This window comes from Schistocerca gregaria, chromosome 11, assembly GCF_023897955.1.
Source record: "Schistocerca gregaria isolate iqSchGreg1 chromosome 11, iqSchGreg1.2, whole genome shotgun sequence".
NCBI lineage: Eukaryota > Metazoa > Arthropoda > Insecta > Orthoptera > Acrididae > Schistocerca > Schistocerca gregaria.
Window position 1 is genome coordinate 59,863,783 of NC_064930.1, and position 17,927 is coordinate 59,881,709.

At 40.0% G+C, this 17,927-nt stretch overlaps 1 protein-coding gene across 1 annotated transcript in view; it reads right to left on the bottom strand.

The window, feature by feature from the left end:
• The window catches only part of LOC126295019 (protein shuttle craft-like), a 223,599-nt gene that overhangs the window by 79,871 nt on the left and 125,801 nt on the right, over positions 1 to 17,927 (bottom strand). Inside the window, exons 12-13 of the mRNA XM_049987271.1 lie at positions 12,292 to 12,455; positions 1,303 to 1,456 (exon numbers count right to left, since the gene is read on the bottom strand). Coding sequence (XP_049843228.1) covers positions 1,303 to 1,456; positions 12,292 to 12,455 — 318 coding nt within the window. The remainder of the gene's footprint in view (positions 1 to 1,302; positions 1,457 to 12,291; positions 12,456 to 17,927) is intronic.

Genomic DNA, 17,927 nt, shown 5'->3' on the forward strand with positions numbered 1-17,927 from the left:
TCATGACCTCAGAAGTTGAGTCACATAGTCTCAGAGCTATTTGAACCAACAGGCTTTTTTCAGATGATGCAATTACCTATAATGAAGTACTATCTGAGAGAACTCGCATAAATATTTAATCAACTCCTTTAAGATGTCAACATAGTACAGAGATTGACAACTTGCGCTAAATGTTCACAAATGTAAAATTTTACACTTCACAAAACTAAAAAACTTTAGTGTCATATGACTATAATATTAATGAGTCATTGCCGGAATTGGCCAACTCGTGCAAAAAACCTGGGTGTAACACTTTTTAGGGATATGAAATGGAAAGATCACATAGGTTCAGTTGTGGGTAAAGCATGTGTTAGACTTCGGTTTATTGGTGGAATAGAGGGGAAGGGCAATCAGTCTACAAAAGAGATTGGTTACAATTGCTGACAAATCATTCATGAGATCCATTCTACAATGTTGCTCAAGTGTCTGGGACCCATACCAGATAGGACTAACAGGGGACATCGAATATACACAGAGAAGGGAAGCACAAATTGCCACAGGTTTTTATGATCCGGTAAATTACAGCATCATCTGCTAACAGCCTAAGAGAACTGCTCACACTGTCACCCAGATCATTTATATAGATCAGGAACACCTGAGGTACCAGGACACTTCCCTGGGGAACACCTGATATCACTTCAGCTTTACTAGATGATTTGCCATGTATTACTACGAACTGCGACCTCTCTGACAGGAAATCACGAATCCAGTCGCACAACTGAGACGATACCCCATAGGCCTGCAACTTGATTAGAAGTCTCTTGTGAGGAACACTGTCAAAAGCCTTCCGGAAATCCAGGAACATGGAATCAACTTGAGATCCCCTGTCAATAGCGGCCATTACTTAGTGTGAATAAAGAGCCAGGTACGTTGCACAAGAACGATGTTTTCTGAAACCATGCTGATTACGTATCAATATAACGTTCCCTTCGAGGTGATTCATAATGTTTGAATACAGTATATGCTCCAAAACCCTCTCCCCTCTCACCTCCATGGTGCGATAACACCATAGGGCTGCCCTTCTTTGCACTTTTTCAATGTCAGCTCTCACTGATAACTTCATCATCTGCAAAAAGTCTGAGGTTACTACTAAGACTGTCTGCCTAGGTCAGTAAAACAGAACATGATCCCCTGTCCGAACACATTTCACCAGCGTGTGCTTCAGGTTAGTGCCACTTCTGTCAATACCTGTCCATCGGAGGTGACACCCAACCTACTAAGAAACTCTAGCCTCCACTCCTTGAACAACTCGAGGCTACTCACTGGACTGCAGGCAGGGCTTGCAGTTGCCGCGGTGGCACAGCTCCTCGCAGCGGTGCTTGCCACAGCTCAGCACATGGTTGCACACCAGCGGGCACGTGTGGTCCTGCTCGATGCAGCACTCTTGCCCACACTTGTGCTTGCCGCAGGCGCGCTTCTGCAAACACAAACACACGACTCTCAGTTTCCGGGTGGAATACGATGGCTGGCCCTTAAAATTTACAAAAACAATTTTTAAAAAATCATTTAATATTATAGTAAAAAGTCTTCAGTTGCATTATAATATCCAGGACAACAGTAAACTATTCGAGATGTAATTACTTATTTATATTTTTCTGCTTCCAGTAACTTTTATTTATGTTAAACACGCATTCTGAGCACGTTCTACCAATCTTCAGGCATTTATACATGCAGAAAATTGTTACTTCAAAGTAAAATGCGAAACTAACTTAACACAGGACACATATGGGAATAATGGTGTTGGACAGAGTAAGGAAAGAAAATGGTTTTCTTGCTTTAAAGAAGATCGTTTTGATATGTATGACTCTCCACATTCAGGATAACCTTCAGGGTTTGATCACGTTCGTTTAATCATATTAATTCACAACGATCCCTGTCATTGTACTCGAGAATGGGAAAACGTGATGAAGTTTGATCATATCACAATCATGTCACATGTCACATGTGGAAGGTTTAAAAATCGAGTTTATGGCTATTTCATGTTCTAAGCCAAAATCACAAAAAATCAGCAAGCGGCCATATGTGCTTTTCTGCTTATTCATGATCAATTGGGTCGTCAACAACACTTATCATTCTTTCCCCATATCATTACTGGTGATGAGAAATGGTGACCGTGTGTCAAAATTAGGACAAGAAAGGAATGACTGAGCCCAAACATAGCAGCAACTTCCTGTACAAAGAGCCGTGGACTTCCACAAGACATAATGTTATGCACCTGACAGAACAGCGATGGTTTAGTGTACTACGAATTGTTTCTCTGAGGTGTAACTGTCACTGCTGGCATTTATTGTTGACAACTGAGACATCTTGCAGATGCAATTCAAGAACAATGACCAGGAATATTGCATGACGTGATGCTACTCTGCGATAAAGCCCACCCGTAATCTGCCAGACTGACAAAAAACGCTATACAGGAGTTGGGTTGGGAAGTCATTTTGCACCCACCTTATTCACCTGATATTATGTTGTCAGATTTTCGCCTTTTACACTCTCTATCAAACAAACTTCAAGGGACTTCCTCTCCGGATGAAAATACACTCTGAACATGGCTCCACTACTACTTCACCTCAAAATCGTGTGATTTCTACAGTCGCAGAACTGAAAAGTTACTCCACTGTTGGCAGACTCTTGTAAATAGTTAAGCAGACTATATTATTGGTGACTAATGTCCATGTCATGTGTATCTCTTGTGTTTACTAAACTTGTGGAAAAACGCTACAAACTTTTGCACCAACCCACTATGTGCACATCACACTGTCCAGGTTTCCAAATGTAGCCAACATGGCCACAACAAATTATTCGAGGTGTAGATGCTCAAGGGTTTTTAATTATATTATACAGAATGACTAATACCGAAACCCAATATATTAAAGCAGATGAGATGTACGAATGTAGTGCAAAGGGAGTAACAGACTAAAATGTACAAGAGCCATAAATATCTGGATTACATTAAATAAGTACACCGGGCACAAAAATTTGGCACCCCTGGAAGACATTGAGCTGATACTGTGTAATACCACCTGTAGCCTGGCCTCAATTTGATGAGGATGAGTGCAGCCACTTGATTAGACCACATGGACCTACAAAATCGTGGGGATGCTGATTGCTACATTTGTCCCACTGTTTCAATCACTACCTGACCTTTCTAGAGGATTAAAGTTGGGCGAGTTGGTGGGACAGTTGTCACGAAAGCGACCTCAACCTTAAAGACTTGTTCACATTGTTTTTATTAATTACTAGACAGAGTTACAGTTCAGTAGGGCTGTACCACCCCAGGGAACTTACAGGGTGGATCTTTCACCTCCTGGGGGAATAATTAGCCAAAAACTAATGTAAACAACAACAAATATTTATCAAAACATGAACAGCCATTTTTTCCTGACACATGCTTGCTTATTTATTAACATGTTATTTAAAATTATTTTCTGTGAACGTGATAATGTGACATTTTAGTTAGGTATGAAACTGTACATTGTTGTACTCAGTGTTACAGTAAGTGAGAATCGTACAACTGAAGAAACATATTGATACATTAATAGTTAAAGAAGAAGAATGAAGATTTTCTGGCTGACAAGGAAAATGCGATGGCTGTTCTTAATACCACTGAATATAACAGCAAAGTGACATTATTGTTGTAAGATAGCATGTACAAATGCCTAAAATAGGACGCAACTCTGCTGTACAGCCGGAAAGTGGTGCAGCTACTTAAGAATTCTAGTCTACCAGAGGACGTCATCGAAAAATTATAAGAGCACAAGCTCCTAGACCACCTAAAGTCCACAACAAAGGTATTTCACTGAGGCCAAATGTTACTGTCATCGGTTGTTCTACCTACAGGCTGACTAAATATTTGACTCTGTTGATGACTTTGTCAGTGGGCCACTGTGAACATCACATCACAAACTATCCAATGTTCATTGAGAAAACTAAACAGATTCGAGTTGGCCCAAACAATATTTCAGTCAGTCTGGATGTGGTCTCACTATTTACAAAAGTTTCTATGGAGGACACACAAACTGCTGGCAGAGCATTTTCCTCCTGAAACAATGAAGTTGTTCCAACATGTTATTATGACGACATTTCTTGTATAGCGGTAAATTTTATGAAATGACAGACAGAATGGCTACGAGTTCTCTGCTGTATCCAGCAATGGCAAACTGTTTTATGAAACATTCTGAAGAAAGCACTTTAAATTTGCCTCCCCTTCATCCATCTTCATTTTATCGTTATACTGATGACACACTTATGGTCTGGCCACATGGTGTTAAAGTTTTTTAGAACGTCCAGGAACATACAATATGTGATCATAAGTATCCAGACATTCCTACAAACATACATTTTTCAAATTAAGTGCATTGTGCTGCCACCTACTGCCCGGTATTCTATATCAGCGACCTCAGTAGTCATTAGACATCGTGCAGAATGGGATGCTCCAGGAACTCATGGACCTTCGAATGGGGTCAGCTGATTGGGTGTCACTTGTGTCATACGCTTGTACGTGAGATTCCCACACTCCTAAACATCCCTAGGTCCACTATTTTCGATGTGATAGTGAACTAGAAATGTGAAGGGACACGTACAGCACAAAAGCGCACAGGCTGACCTCGTCTGTTGACTGACAGAGACCGCCGACAGTTGAAGAGGGTCGTAATGTGTGATAGGCAGACATCTATCCAGACCATCACAAAGGAATTCCAGACTGCATCAGGATCCACTGCAAGTACCATGACAGTATGGGGAGGGGGGGTGAGAAAACTTGGATTTCATGGTTGAGCGGCTGCTCATAAGCCACACATCGCACCGCTGAGTGCCAAATGACGCCTCGCCTGGTGTAAGGAGCATAAACATTGGACAATTGAACTATGTGAGAAGTGACGAATTACAAGTACACAATGTGGCAATCCGATGGCAGGGTATAGGTATGACGAACACCTGGTGAACGTCATCTGCCAGCTTGTGTAGTGCCAACGGTAAAATTCGGAGGCGGTGATGTTATGGTGTGGTTGTGTTTTTCATGTAGGGGGCTTGCACGCCTTGTTGTTTTGGTGGCACTATCACAGCCCAGGCCTGCATTGATGTTTTAAGCAGCTTCTTGCTTCCCACAGTTGAAGAGAAATTCGAGGATGGCAACTGTGTCTTTCAACACGATCGAGCGCCTGTTCATAATGCACAGCCTGAGGCGGAGTGGTTACATGACAATAACATCCCTGTAATGGACTGGCCTGCACAGAGCCCTGACCTGAATCCTATAGAACACATTTGGGATGTTTTGGAACGCCGACTTCGTGCCATGCCTCACTCACTGACATCGATACCTCTCCTCAGTGCAGCACTCTGTGAAGAATGAGCTAAGGGTGGGCCAACACCATACTGAATTCCATCATTACCGATGGAGGGCACCACAAACTTTTAAGTTATTTTCAGCCACGTGTCCGGATACTTTTGATCACTGATGTGAGGCACTAGGCTTTTAAGGAACCATTTGCACTCAAGCACAGACGATATTTAATTTATATTTAATTTACTGAACTTAGATTATATGTATCGATTTTTTTAAGACAAAAGAAAGCAAAACCACGGCACACTTTTTGATGAAACGACACACGCCTTTTGGAAGACAAAATATGGAGGTTATTGAGTAGATGTAGCCCAGACTGGTCAGTAAGGAACCACTGAAACCATGTATTCCTACCAAGACGAAACCACTTTTTAACTACGTCTTCCAAAGCTTGCTTCATTGCAGGATTGTCGATCTCCAACTTATTTCTTCAAGAACTTTCGTCTCAACATAAACTAAACATGTGACACGTGAACTTAGATTATATGTATCTATTTTTTAAGACAAGGGAAAGCAAAACAAAGGAATTAATACCGCTTTCAGCCAGTAGGCATCAGCTCTCTTATGTCATTCGTTGTCCTAGAAGGACGTAATATTTTGTGTGGCTCCACATTTAGCCATATTGATACTTATTTGCAGAAAAGAGGCACAGAATTAAGTCACTCTCATTTGTGAATTATCTGCAATTATTTTCCTACAATTTTACGTAAGTGTCATTCATATCGTATATGTTGAAATGAATACACGTTTTATTTACTCGTATGCTTTTCTCTGTTTTAGTAGTTTTAGTCACCCCATTATCATGATTGAAGCCGAGGTCAGATATCAGACTTTGTCTACAAAAAATATATAATGAGACCTGGCTACGTCCTGTATATCTTGGGACGTTTGAAGCTCGATACATTCACGGGGTAAATTGCATTAACTTTATTGTGTGACCTCAATGAACAATGCTACGTAAGATTTTACGAAACATTAAGAAATTCAATTACAATCTTAAAGGGGAAACAAACCTTAATCTCTCAATTAGTTATACAAAAAATAATAATAATTATTATTATTTTATTTTATTTTTATTTGTTAAAGGCTTCAGGCAATTTGTTGGACGTATTGGTCTTTCAGTAGGAGCACAACGACCAGCAACAACAGTTGGGTGTCCGGGATTGTCGGTTTGAGGTTTTTGGGGACCAAGCAAAAGGCTTATGTGCAGGTTGTCTTCGGGGTGAGAAGGGAGACGGACTCAGGGGACAGGTTCTGGGATGAGCCTAATGATTACAGTAGGGTCTGGAGGTTACATTGCACTTCCTAAGGACACTTACCTCTCAGAAGAGAGGATAGGCATTCACATCATCAGAACAGATCTTGAGCAATCATCTGCCCTGCACACAATGACTACCACTATTGTGAGAAATCACAGCGACCACCCGACAGAAGGCCACTGTCTGATTACTACACCTACAAGCTCTGGCATAGTGATCCCATCTCACAAGCTTCTAATATAGCCAGATGGAGGGCTAACAACTAACTGAAAGACTGATGATGAAGTAGATGATTATTGATCATTTTTACTTATGGACTGTCTGACAGCAACTGGATAAAACACAATTTTAGTGCCATGTGTGTGTGTGTGTGTGTGTGTGTGTGTGTGTGTGTGTGTGTGTGTGTCCAGATGGTCTGGGGAAGAGTTTTCTTGTTTTATGTTATCATTTCCTTTATCAAGTGTAGTAAAAAAATTATACCACACACACACACACACAAATGCAACCACGAACAGACCACAGATACTTCAATAATTACACTCATAAGTTTTGATCTTTGGCAAAAACATCTGACAGTCGGCAACAGAAACCAAAACATTGCATTAAAACAAGCATTCAGTGCATAGTGCTGTGGAATGTGGGAAAAATCGCAAATTGGCGTTCATAAGAAGAAGAACAACACCAAAAATGCAACAGGAGTGTAATATGTAAGAAATTGTCCACACAAACTGTAAGTACAGTTCAAAACATTACTACTTAATAGGAAATAGCAACCACCAGAACTGTTTATAACCTATAGGCACAGTGACAAAAATGTAAATAAAATAGCTAACATATGTACATATTCCAGGCCACTGATGATGCCTTGCAGAAAACAAAGGCGAAACGCGTATGGCACTAAAATTATGTTTTATTCAGTTGCTGTCAGACGGTCCATAAGTAAAAATTATCAATAGACCGTAATATTACACGCAACTGAGGAAGACAGGACTACAAAGTTTGTAGAAGATTATTGTGCATTTGGCATCAAGTACCACTATACTGGCTTCAATGTGCAGGTTCCTGGATAGGATAGATGGGTTGCTGACTTAAGCTAGGGCTAAAGAGAGCAACATTGTGATCTTCATACAAAGGCTGTTCTAGGATACTCAATCTGCTGGAATCTTCTCTTCACTTTCTGACTCTTTTGTGTGAATCACAAAAGACATAGATAATGTTCGGCATATAATTAATGATGCTGCCTTGGTTACTTTTACAAGTACAAGGTGTGTTAAAAAGTGAACTTCGCTTGTATCTTTATTACTCATTGGGCTACATTTTAAGCACTGTCCCTCCTAAAATAGTTACCTCTACCAGCAATGGACAGTTACTTCCATTTTTGGAAAGCTCCTGGAACACATTTCTGGGATAATGAGTAGGCCTTATCACATTGTTCAAAGTCTCTTCTAAGGTTTGGAAACGATGTCCTTTCAATGTAGTTTTAAGTTTGGGAAACAGGAGAAAGTCCTCTGGTGGTATGTCTGAAGAACTGAACTGATGGGGCACAATGGGAGTCAGAAGTTTTGCCAGATAGCTGCGGACAAGGAGCGACGCGTGAGCCAGCGCATCGTCATGATGTGACACCCAATTGTTCTTTTTAAAATTCACACTTCTTCCTGTGTACAGCATCCTTTAAGTGTGCTAAAATTCCTTGGTGGAGTTGCTTGTTTAGCAGGTGACCTGGTGGTAGATGTGGAAGATCATCATGAATGATGGTCATCTTTAACTTTCATCTGACTATTTTTAAACTGTGTGAACCATTTGTAACACTGAGCAGGGCTTTAGCACTCATCACCATAGGCTTCCTGCATGATTTTGGTGTGTCTCTGTAAATGTTTTCTTGAGTTTCACACAAAATTTATTGTGTGCAACAAAGTTCTACTCAATAGAGCACTGAACAATAACTAGGAGAGACAGAACACTGAAATTTCCGGCAGTTACACATTGAACACAGCAGGGTGCAGGGATGCCAACCGCATTTTGCTCCAACACACCACTGGTACGAAATTACAAACTTCCGGAATTTTCCAAACAGATCTCCTACATAAATGATCTGATAAAAAGGCTGGGGAGCGATCTACAACTGTTTGATGACGATAGTGCAGTGCAAGGAAATTTGTCATCGTCGAGTGACTGTAGGGACATGCAGGATGATTGTACAGTACCAGTGGAATGCTGCCTGACAGCATAACATCTATTAAACATAAAGGCAAGACACTGCAAATTGGCACAAAATGTAATCAGCACCTAAGGTCGATAGTAAGGAAGACGAATGGTCGACTTCAGACTGTTGGGAGAATTATAGGAAATTGTGATTCACCCATTAAGGAGACACTGTACAGAACGAGACACTGTACAGAACACTTGTCTGACCCTATCTTAAGTACTACTAATGGAGGACACTGAAGCAATACACAGATGCACTGTTGGATTTGTTCCACATAGCTACCTACAAAAACAAATATTACAGAAATGCTACTTGAACTCAAGTGGGAATACCTGAAAGGAAAGAGACATTCTTGTTGTGGTACATTATTGAGAAACTTTTAGAGAACAATCATTTGCAACAGGCTGCAGAACGATACTAGTGGCACCATCTTAAACAGGAGGTGTGTGAGAAATATAGTGAGACTGACAGCACTGCGAGAATCTGTCTGCGCTGTGTTGTTTTACTCGGTGTAGATCTTCCAGATGCTCAGTCCAAGTGTCAGCTCTGTACAGCCATCACACGAGTTTTGAGAGTGCCATCAGTGAGGTGTGTATTTGTTGTGCATCGTGAAAATGGAACACCGGAATTTAAAGCAATAATATGCCATCTAGTTTCGTGTTATACTTGGAGAATGCGAGTGTGTTACCTTTGAAAAGTTGAAAGGTGCCAATGGGAAACATTCCTTATCATGAGCATAAGTTTTTTGCTAGAACAAATCATTTTTGGAAGGTTTCAATTAATAAGAATAAGGGTATATTATTTACCAATCTGACTGCAATATTTCGCTTCTTATTCTATTTAAGGTTGATTGATTATATCAATACTTTTTGAATGCAACCCAAATGTTATAGTTAACTACAACCCTTCATTCTGCTCATTGTAAGGCTCCTTGATTTCATTCATGGTATAGTCCGCCTAATAGGACTACAATAAAAAATATTGTTGATACTGTTCAGATTATAATGACTGGAGGTTTGAAAATAATTACAATTGGTAGAATTAATGCAATTTCTACATCAAAGATTAGAAAAATTACTACAATTAGGAAGAATCTGAAGGAAAATGGTATTCCTGGTGATCTTTTTGGATCAAATCCACACCTGAATGGTGATCTTTTTTTCCCGGTCCTTGATTAATTTTTTTTGATAATGTTGTTGCAAGGATTATAACAATTATTGGAATAATACATCTAATAAAAACTCTTGTAGATAGTATTAAGATTGCTTTTCTTGATTTATATCAAGCTTTCTGATTGGAAGTCAAATGTACTATTTATACTAGAAAAACAATCATCTACCTCATCAATAAATAGAAATGTGTAAGAATAATCATACTACATCTATGAAGTGTCAATATCATGCTGCTGCTTCAAATCCATAGTGGCCTTGGTGACAATCACTGATGATGAACCTCACTCAGGGAGACTTTCAACTTCAAAAACTGATGTAAACGTCAAATGTGTGCCTGCTCTTATGAAATCAGACTGATGTTTAACAGTAAGGATGATGTGTCACCTGTTAAACTAAAGCACTTTCACTATCAATCAAATTTCGACCAAAGTTTTGTATACATGAAGGGTTTGTGCTAAAACGGAGCAGAAAAACCTCAACTGGATGGAAGGGCAATAAAAGAAATGTGTGCATTGATCGTCTTGAGAGGACTGCCAATGACCACAAATGGTTCAGTCGTGTGATCGCAGGTGATGAAATCCTGGTTTTCTGAGTACGATACTGTGACAAAGCGGCAAAGTGAGGAGCGGCACACCGCGTCATCTCCTTGATGAAATAAAGCTCAAATGGGCAAATCAAAAATCACAGATTTGCTTTTTTGACAGTAATGGTATCTTGTATAAAGCATTCGCTCCTCCAGGAGAAACTGTCAACCAATTACTTTATGAAGATGTCCTTGAAAGGCTCAGGAAAAGGATAAATCGAGTGAGAATGGACATTGCTAACAACTGAATGCCGCATCATGAAAACACGCCATGTCACGCAGCCACTTCCATAACAGAATGTTTGACCTCACAAGGCATTCTTGTTATTCCACACCCCCACTATCCACCTGATCTTATGCCTTGTGACTTTTTTTCTTTTCCTGAAATTAAAATATGGCTTAGAAGGATGTAATTTTGGGACAGTGGAGACAATTCAAAATAATGACAATGGTATACTAAAAGGCCCTACCTGAAGCCTTTCAGTGCTGCCTGACTGGGAACAATACTCTGCAAGTTTACAGCTGCTGAATGGAACTACTTTGAAAGGAACAATATTGCTGTTTGAATAAAACAAAACCTTTGGTAGATAAAATATAAATCTCATTACTTTTCTTACACATCTTGTGCCATATACGAACTGCGAAGACAAGCTAGAAGAATCAGGACTCACATGAAAGCATACTGTCATTTTTCTTTGACTGCATTTGCAAGTGGAACAGGAGAGGGAATCCCCAGAAGCAGTACAGGTTACCCTCTGCAATGGACTGTTCAGTGGCTTCCAGAGTGTGTATGGTAATGTAGATAAATCCTGTCTCAGTTTATACGACAGGCTATGACGTATTAAGTGGCCATTATCAGCCTCTACATTCTTAGTTTATTGAATGCAAATTGTAGGCCAAGTGCAAATCTAACTTCAGATTACTAGCATACTGAATGGGTTACAGTGGTTTTCAAAACATAGATATCCAGAGCTGCAGCTGTGGATTAAGGCCTTGGGGACGCAGTGCAGATGTAGATCCCGTTTCTCTGATCTGCACAGTCCTCTAGTGATGGCAAATTTGGTGAGGGGAGTGAGAGGCGGTGCAAGAAGTCAGGCACAGGAAGCAAATAAATTGGAAGGGTGACTGAGAAAACACTACCACCGTATTTTTAGGGTTCTATATCTCAATCCGCAAGAGTAGAACCCTTGCAGAATAACTTTGTTGTCCACCTGGCTGTCTGTCCGGCTGTTCAAAATCCATTTTCTTAGGATGGGTACAGGTATCGAGTTGAAATTTATGTCACATACTAAGAGCTATGGCCCCTAAGCAGTATAAAACATTGAAGCTTCTAAGGCAATCCAATCAAAAGAATGGCCATTTATGTCACATATTTTCATACTCACAAACTCACTCATCAAAATCTGTAAGCTATTTCTCACTGGCCACGAATCATGAAATTTGACAAGAAGCAAGGTTTCACAGTATAAATAAAGGGGAAAAAATCTGAAAATTGTTAATTTGTAATTATATCACACAAAGAAATTTCTTTTGTCAATTTTTACCACAGTTCAAAATTAAAACATTCTTGAAAGTCTCGGAACCTATAGCCTGCTAGCATCAATGGCAGTAACAGACAAACACTTTCAAGATTCTCAATTCCCGGCACGATGAACTGTCTGTGTACACGATAAAGTCTGTACAGAACAGCTAACCTTGGTGCAACGGCGGCTGCAGCGGGCGTCGTCGGCGCGCGTGGTCAGCTCGCAGCAGGGCAGCTCCTTGTCGAGGCTGCCGCAGCGACACTTGACACTCGTCACCAGTGGACACGGCGGGCACGGCCCCGTGTGGCAGAGAGCCGCACACTCGTGTGGCTGCGCTGCGGACCCGGAAAAAGAAAGTGTTCCCCTGAACTACACATAAGCTGAGAACTGAAGTTGTTAATGTGGCAAAAATGTATGACAATGGGAAGGACAATGCTGATAGAATGTGAAAACATTCTGTAGCAAACAAGACCACTCAAGGAATAGCAGAAGTGTTTAGTCAACAGGTACACAAAAATAAAATTAAAACTTTGTGTAACTTTTTGATGAATGCCTCAAAATGTCACAGTGGGCACCTGCCTCGCCCCTCCCACACACGAACATACGCAGCTATATGGTGCTGGCTGAAAACAAGATGTTGGGATCCCAGTTTGGCAAGTGTACTGGAGTGAGAGGATGTGTCAAACTGCAGTCCCAGTTTTTTTGTGTTCAGCCACGTGTGTGTGTGTGTGTGTGTGTGTGTGTGTGTGTGTGTGTGTGTGTGTGTGTGTGTGTGCGGGGGATGGGGGGAGGGGGGGGGGGGGAAGAGGGATTTGTCTAATGGACATACTAGCACACACAGTCACAACACTCCTGCTCACTTCTCTTATGCACTGAAACCTGCTGCCGCACAATGCGGACAGCATGTTACACTGTTGAATTCGATATCTGAAGAATGTGAATACAGTAGAACCTTGTTAATCCAATCTTGGTTGGTCTGACTTCCCCCTTAGTCCCACCATCCCATTTCCAATGTTTTAACTATACAGACTGCAGCTACAGTCAGGACTGGACTTGTCGATGGCTCACTGGCTGCAATATGCATCAGTAGACATATGACAGTTGTTGGTGCAATAATTCAATCACTTTTAGCATGAAATAGTTTGTTTTTGACTTAATCAGTAAGTGTTATTGAGTAAATATTATTCTTACAATTTGAAGTGTTGAAAACTAAATTATGGCTCCAACTAAACATAAATATATGATGCTGTCTTTACAAATGGACATTGAGCCCAGTGACTTAAGTAAGTGGATCAATACAGCTGATGCCGACTGCCCAACGGAAACAGAATTAACAGACAACCAATTTTTGACAGTGTAACTTTAACAACAGATGAGAAAGAAGAAGATGACAATGAAGGCAGTGAATGTACGGCTCACGTATAAAACACACACACACACACACACACACACACACACACACAATATATATATATATATAAAATAGAAAGAAACTTCCACATGGGAAAAATATATTAAAAACAAAGATTCCAAGACTTACCAAGCGGGAAAGCGCCGGCAGACAGGCACATGAACAAAACACACAAACACACACACAGAATTACGAGCTTTCGCAACTGGCAATTGCTTCGTCAGGAAAGACGGAAGGAGAGGGAAAAATGAAAGGATGTGGGTTTTAAGGCAGAGGGTAAGGAGTCATTCCAATCCCGGGAGCGGAAAGACTTCCCTTAGGGGAAAAAAAGGACAGATGTACACTCGCACACACGCACACACATATCCATCCGCACATACACAGACACAAGCAGACATATTTGATATAGTCCTTCACCATATTGAACAAATCACTAGGTCTACTCCAACAGAAAGTTCATGTCAACAGAACATTACACACTTTTTTTGTCCTGCTTAAGACTAGAATTTTTTTTTTTAACCGTGTGATTTCTCATGTTTTAATCCGTTTAGTGCAAATTAGCTGAATGTCAATGCAGTACTGTAAAAGGGTATGTACAAATGTTAAACTTCCACTCACAGTAACAATATATTACTGTACAGATACAGAGGTATTTTACGGTACAGGTGCTACTGTACATTAGACTTTTGTGAGAGATTTTTTTGTGTGTTAGTGTATTCTTTTCATTTTCTTAGTGTTTTAACATGGAAAGATAATTTAGACAGTGTTTCCAATTGAACAATAAAGTGGTGTGTTGTGTATTGTGATGTTATGGATCAACAGAAGTGTTCCTCTGATAACCTGATGTTTTTGAGTTCCAACCTGGTCTGTAGAGGACGTATTAGCCAGGCCCTACTGTAGTATCATTTACAATGATTTGTAATATGGTTTGTACAAAAGCGGGCATACATGGTGCAAGAAATTGCATAAATAATGAAACGAAGACCAATTTTGTTGTTCTATAGGTGTCCTAAGGACTGTAAGAGTTATGAAACAGTACATTTTTAGTTAAGATTTCCTTGTAACATTTTAAGAACAATAAATAGACAGTAAACAGCGTAACACATGAAGAGTTTTAGAAGGATGATATATATCTACCCAATAATTTTAAGTTTTGTTCACCACACTGTGGCACAAACCAGTTTATGAATTTGTAAAGTAGAAAACTGATACGGAATACAATACCCACACTATTTAAACAATTGGAAAGTTCAGGTTTATAACAGTACTGATATAGCTACATTAGTTAATGTACCAATAACCCACCATAACTGTAGCTGAAGAGAAAACTACCACAGGCATGATGATATAATAATAATAATAATAATAATAATAATAATAATAACAACAACAAAACTGTTTTCGAAACAAAAGAAGCCAATTCTGAGACTGGAGCTACACCAGGGCCATAAATGTCACAAGTTTTAAACATAGTCATATTCTGAGGAAGAGGTAATTGTATTCAACAAATGCTAAAAAACGGGAAAGTACAGATAAATGCAACAATGAGAAAATCTTTTGAATCTCTGCAAAACTGTTGTGTGCTACAAAGTGCCAATGATAAGAATGGCCTGCAAGAGAAACTTGCTGCTTATAGTTGAATTACTGAATCTGTATTGTCTTGATTTCATTGGGATAAAATCAAACAATGGAAAATCAAGGATGGAATGTAAGTTGCGTTTGTGTGTGCGTGTTTTTGATGAAAGCTTTTTTTGTGACTGTCTTTTTCTTGTGCCTATCTGTGACTCCGCATTTCCGCTATATGGTGAGTAGCAACTTTCCTTTTCATAATATTGTTTCATTGGGATAAGTTGCAATTATATGAAATTTCAAGGGTATGTCTTCGTGGAAGCATTGTAGCTCATGACATTTTATTTGTGAAATTTAGCTCTGTTTATTTTACAATTATTCAGGTCCCTTGTCTTTTTGTAACTCTTGAGGTGCAAAAAATAAAAAATATAAAATATGTAAATTAAATTGAAAAATAATTATGAATGAACATTATTAATCTTATGACAAAAACAGCTGTCTCACACCAGCAAATGTCATGACTGTATGAGTTACACTGTTGTAATACTGTGCGTCAAGATTGTACTGGCAGATTACTTTCCACAGTTGTATTATAACAAAGGGTATACTTACGTGCCACCTGCAACCTGTCACAATGTTTAAGTTGGCTGACAATGGTTAGCAATGTGTTTCAAGCCTCTAGTGCCCATCACCAAGCATCAAGACACACAAATTATTTAAACACGTATTATCCTACTAATATTATAAGTGAGATTATTGCTAACATAATTGGTGCCCAAGGTCTTCATTGGCTGCATAGTATATAACTATGTACAAACAGAAAATGCGTGATGCAGTTCTGGACAAAATGTCTGCTTCCACATAAGTGTTTATGACAATACTAATCTGATGATTTACTCAACGTAGGTCCATTTGTTGCTGTTGTGATCAAGCATGCGTCCACACATCTGCAACACTTTTTTCAATTTTATTTAATCACTTTTCACACTCCACAACATTTTTACACTCACTCAAGACAACACAGCATGCTGTACTAAAACATGACAACTTGACATATATACATTCCTTATTTGTGATTAATATTTTGTACATGTACAGAAAGTGACAGTAACAGAAAAACCTGGCCAACAAAGAATACTATATATCAAGTTACTATGTGTTAGGACCTTTTGGGTTGTAGGCCTCACTTTAAAAACATGAAAGTAAGTGGTAAGTGACGGATTTCAGTGCAAATAAAGTGTTACAGAAAGTAGGACAGAGGTTGCTTACTGCAGCACCAATGAGCTTACACTCAGTAAGTTACTAGCATAGTATCACCATAAACATTTACATGGCAGTATGTCACATATGGGAGTTATATGCTCATGATCTCCTGTCCTTTTATGTGGACGACGACCAATCCTGTCCTATTATGCACATGAAACAGTAAAGTATGGTCGAAACCCGGACACTGTGCTCTTAAAAGGAGTGATCACACAGTGATGTGTTTCATAGTGATCTGCCAGTTATTGACAATGGCACAACACTCTGAAATTGTGACTGTGAGTAAGTGCATTTAATAAAAGTCTGTTGTTGACATGTGTTGACGTCCACTTACTTTTTATTCAATGACCAGTATTACAAGGAGACAGATCGTGTTGTGATGGGTAGTCCGTTGTCTCCTGTGATCGGAAATTTGTTTATGGAAGACTTCGAGAAGCGTGCATTGGAGTCGGCGCCTTTGAAACCCGCCTGTTTCTTTAGATACGATGAGAATACCTTCGTTGTTTGGCCTCATGGTAACGAGAATTTGAATGTCTTTCTAGAACATCTGAACTCGATCCACCCGAACATTCGTTTTATGATGGAGATGGAAGAGGATGGTTACCTTTCCTTTCTTGGTTAGGAGGAAGGATGAGGGATCATTGGGACAGGCAGTCTACAGGAAACGTACTCACACCGACTTGTACTTACAAACTAATAGTTGTCACCATCCGGCTCAGCGTGAAGGGGTACTTCGTAACTCGGTACACAGGGCACATGTCGTTTCTGACGCTGAGACTTTGCCAGCTGAGCTGTCCCATCTTGAAATTACATTTCGTCAAAATGGTTATAGTGATAGACAGAGTGAACGTGCGTCGTGCTATCGACCAACTGTACATCGGGTGATTGGTGATAATTCTGAGTCGACACCTAAGTCTACTGCCTTTTTGCCTTACGTAGGAAATACATACAACAAGATCGGTCGTATTTTACGGAAATACGATGTGAAATGTGCTTACCGACCTCCATCTAAAATTAGATAACTTTTGAGTTCCATTAAGGATGATCTTGGACTGCGTAAGGCGGGTGTATATCATATTCCTTGTAGCTGTAGCATGGCATATATTGATCAAAATATCAGGACCGTGGAGGACCGATGTACTGAGCATAAATGGTACACACGAATACAGCAGCCAAGTAGATCTGCTATTGCCAAACATTGCTCGGATACTGGTCACCCCATGTTATATAACAACACCGAGATATTGGCGTGCACGTCCAGCTATTGCGACAGTGTTATTAGGGAGGGAGTTGAGATTAAATTAGCGAGCAACCTCGTTAACAGGGATGGAGGTTTCTGTTTGGAATCCGGCTCTCTCCCTTGTCAAAAAACAAAAGGGACAGAGTCAATGCTACCTCACCTGCGAATTTGTAGTCTCACTATGGATATCTCTGACTTTGGTCATCTTTGTTGGCACCAGTGTTCAGTGTGTGTGTTATCTTTGCTACATCAGTCCGAGAACCGAGGTTTTAACCTTGCATGTACGTCGCCTGTCCGCCGCAGTTTGCCTCGAAAATGGCAGGG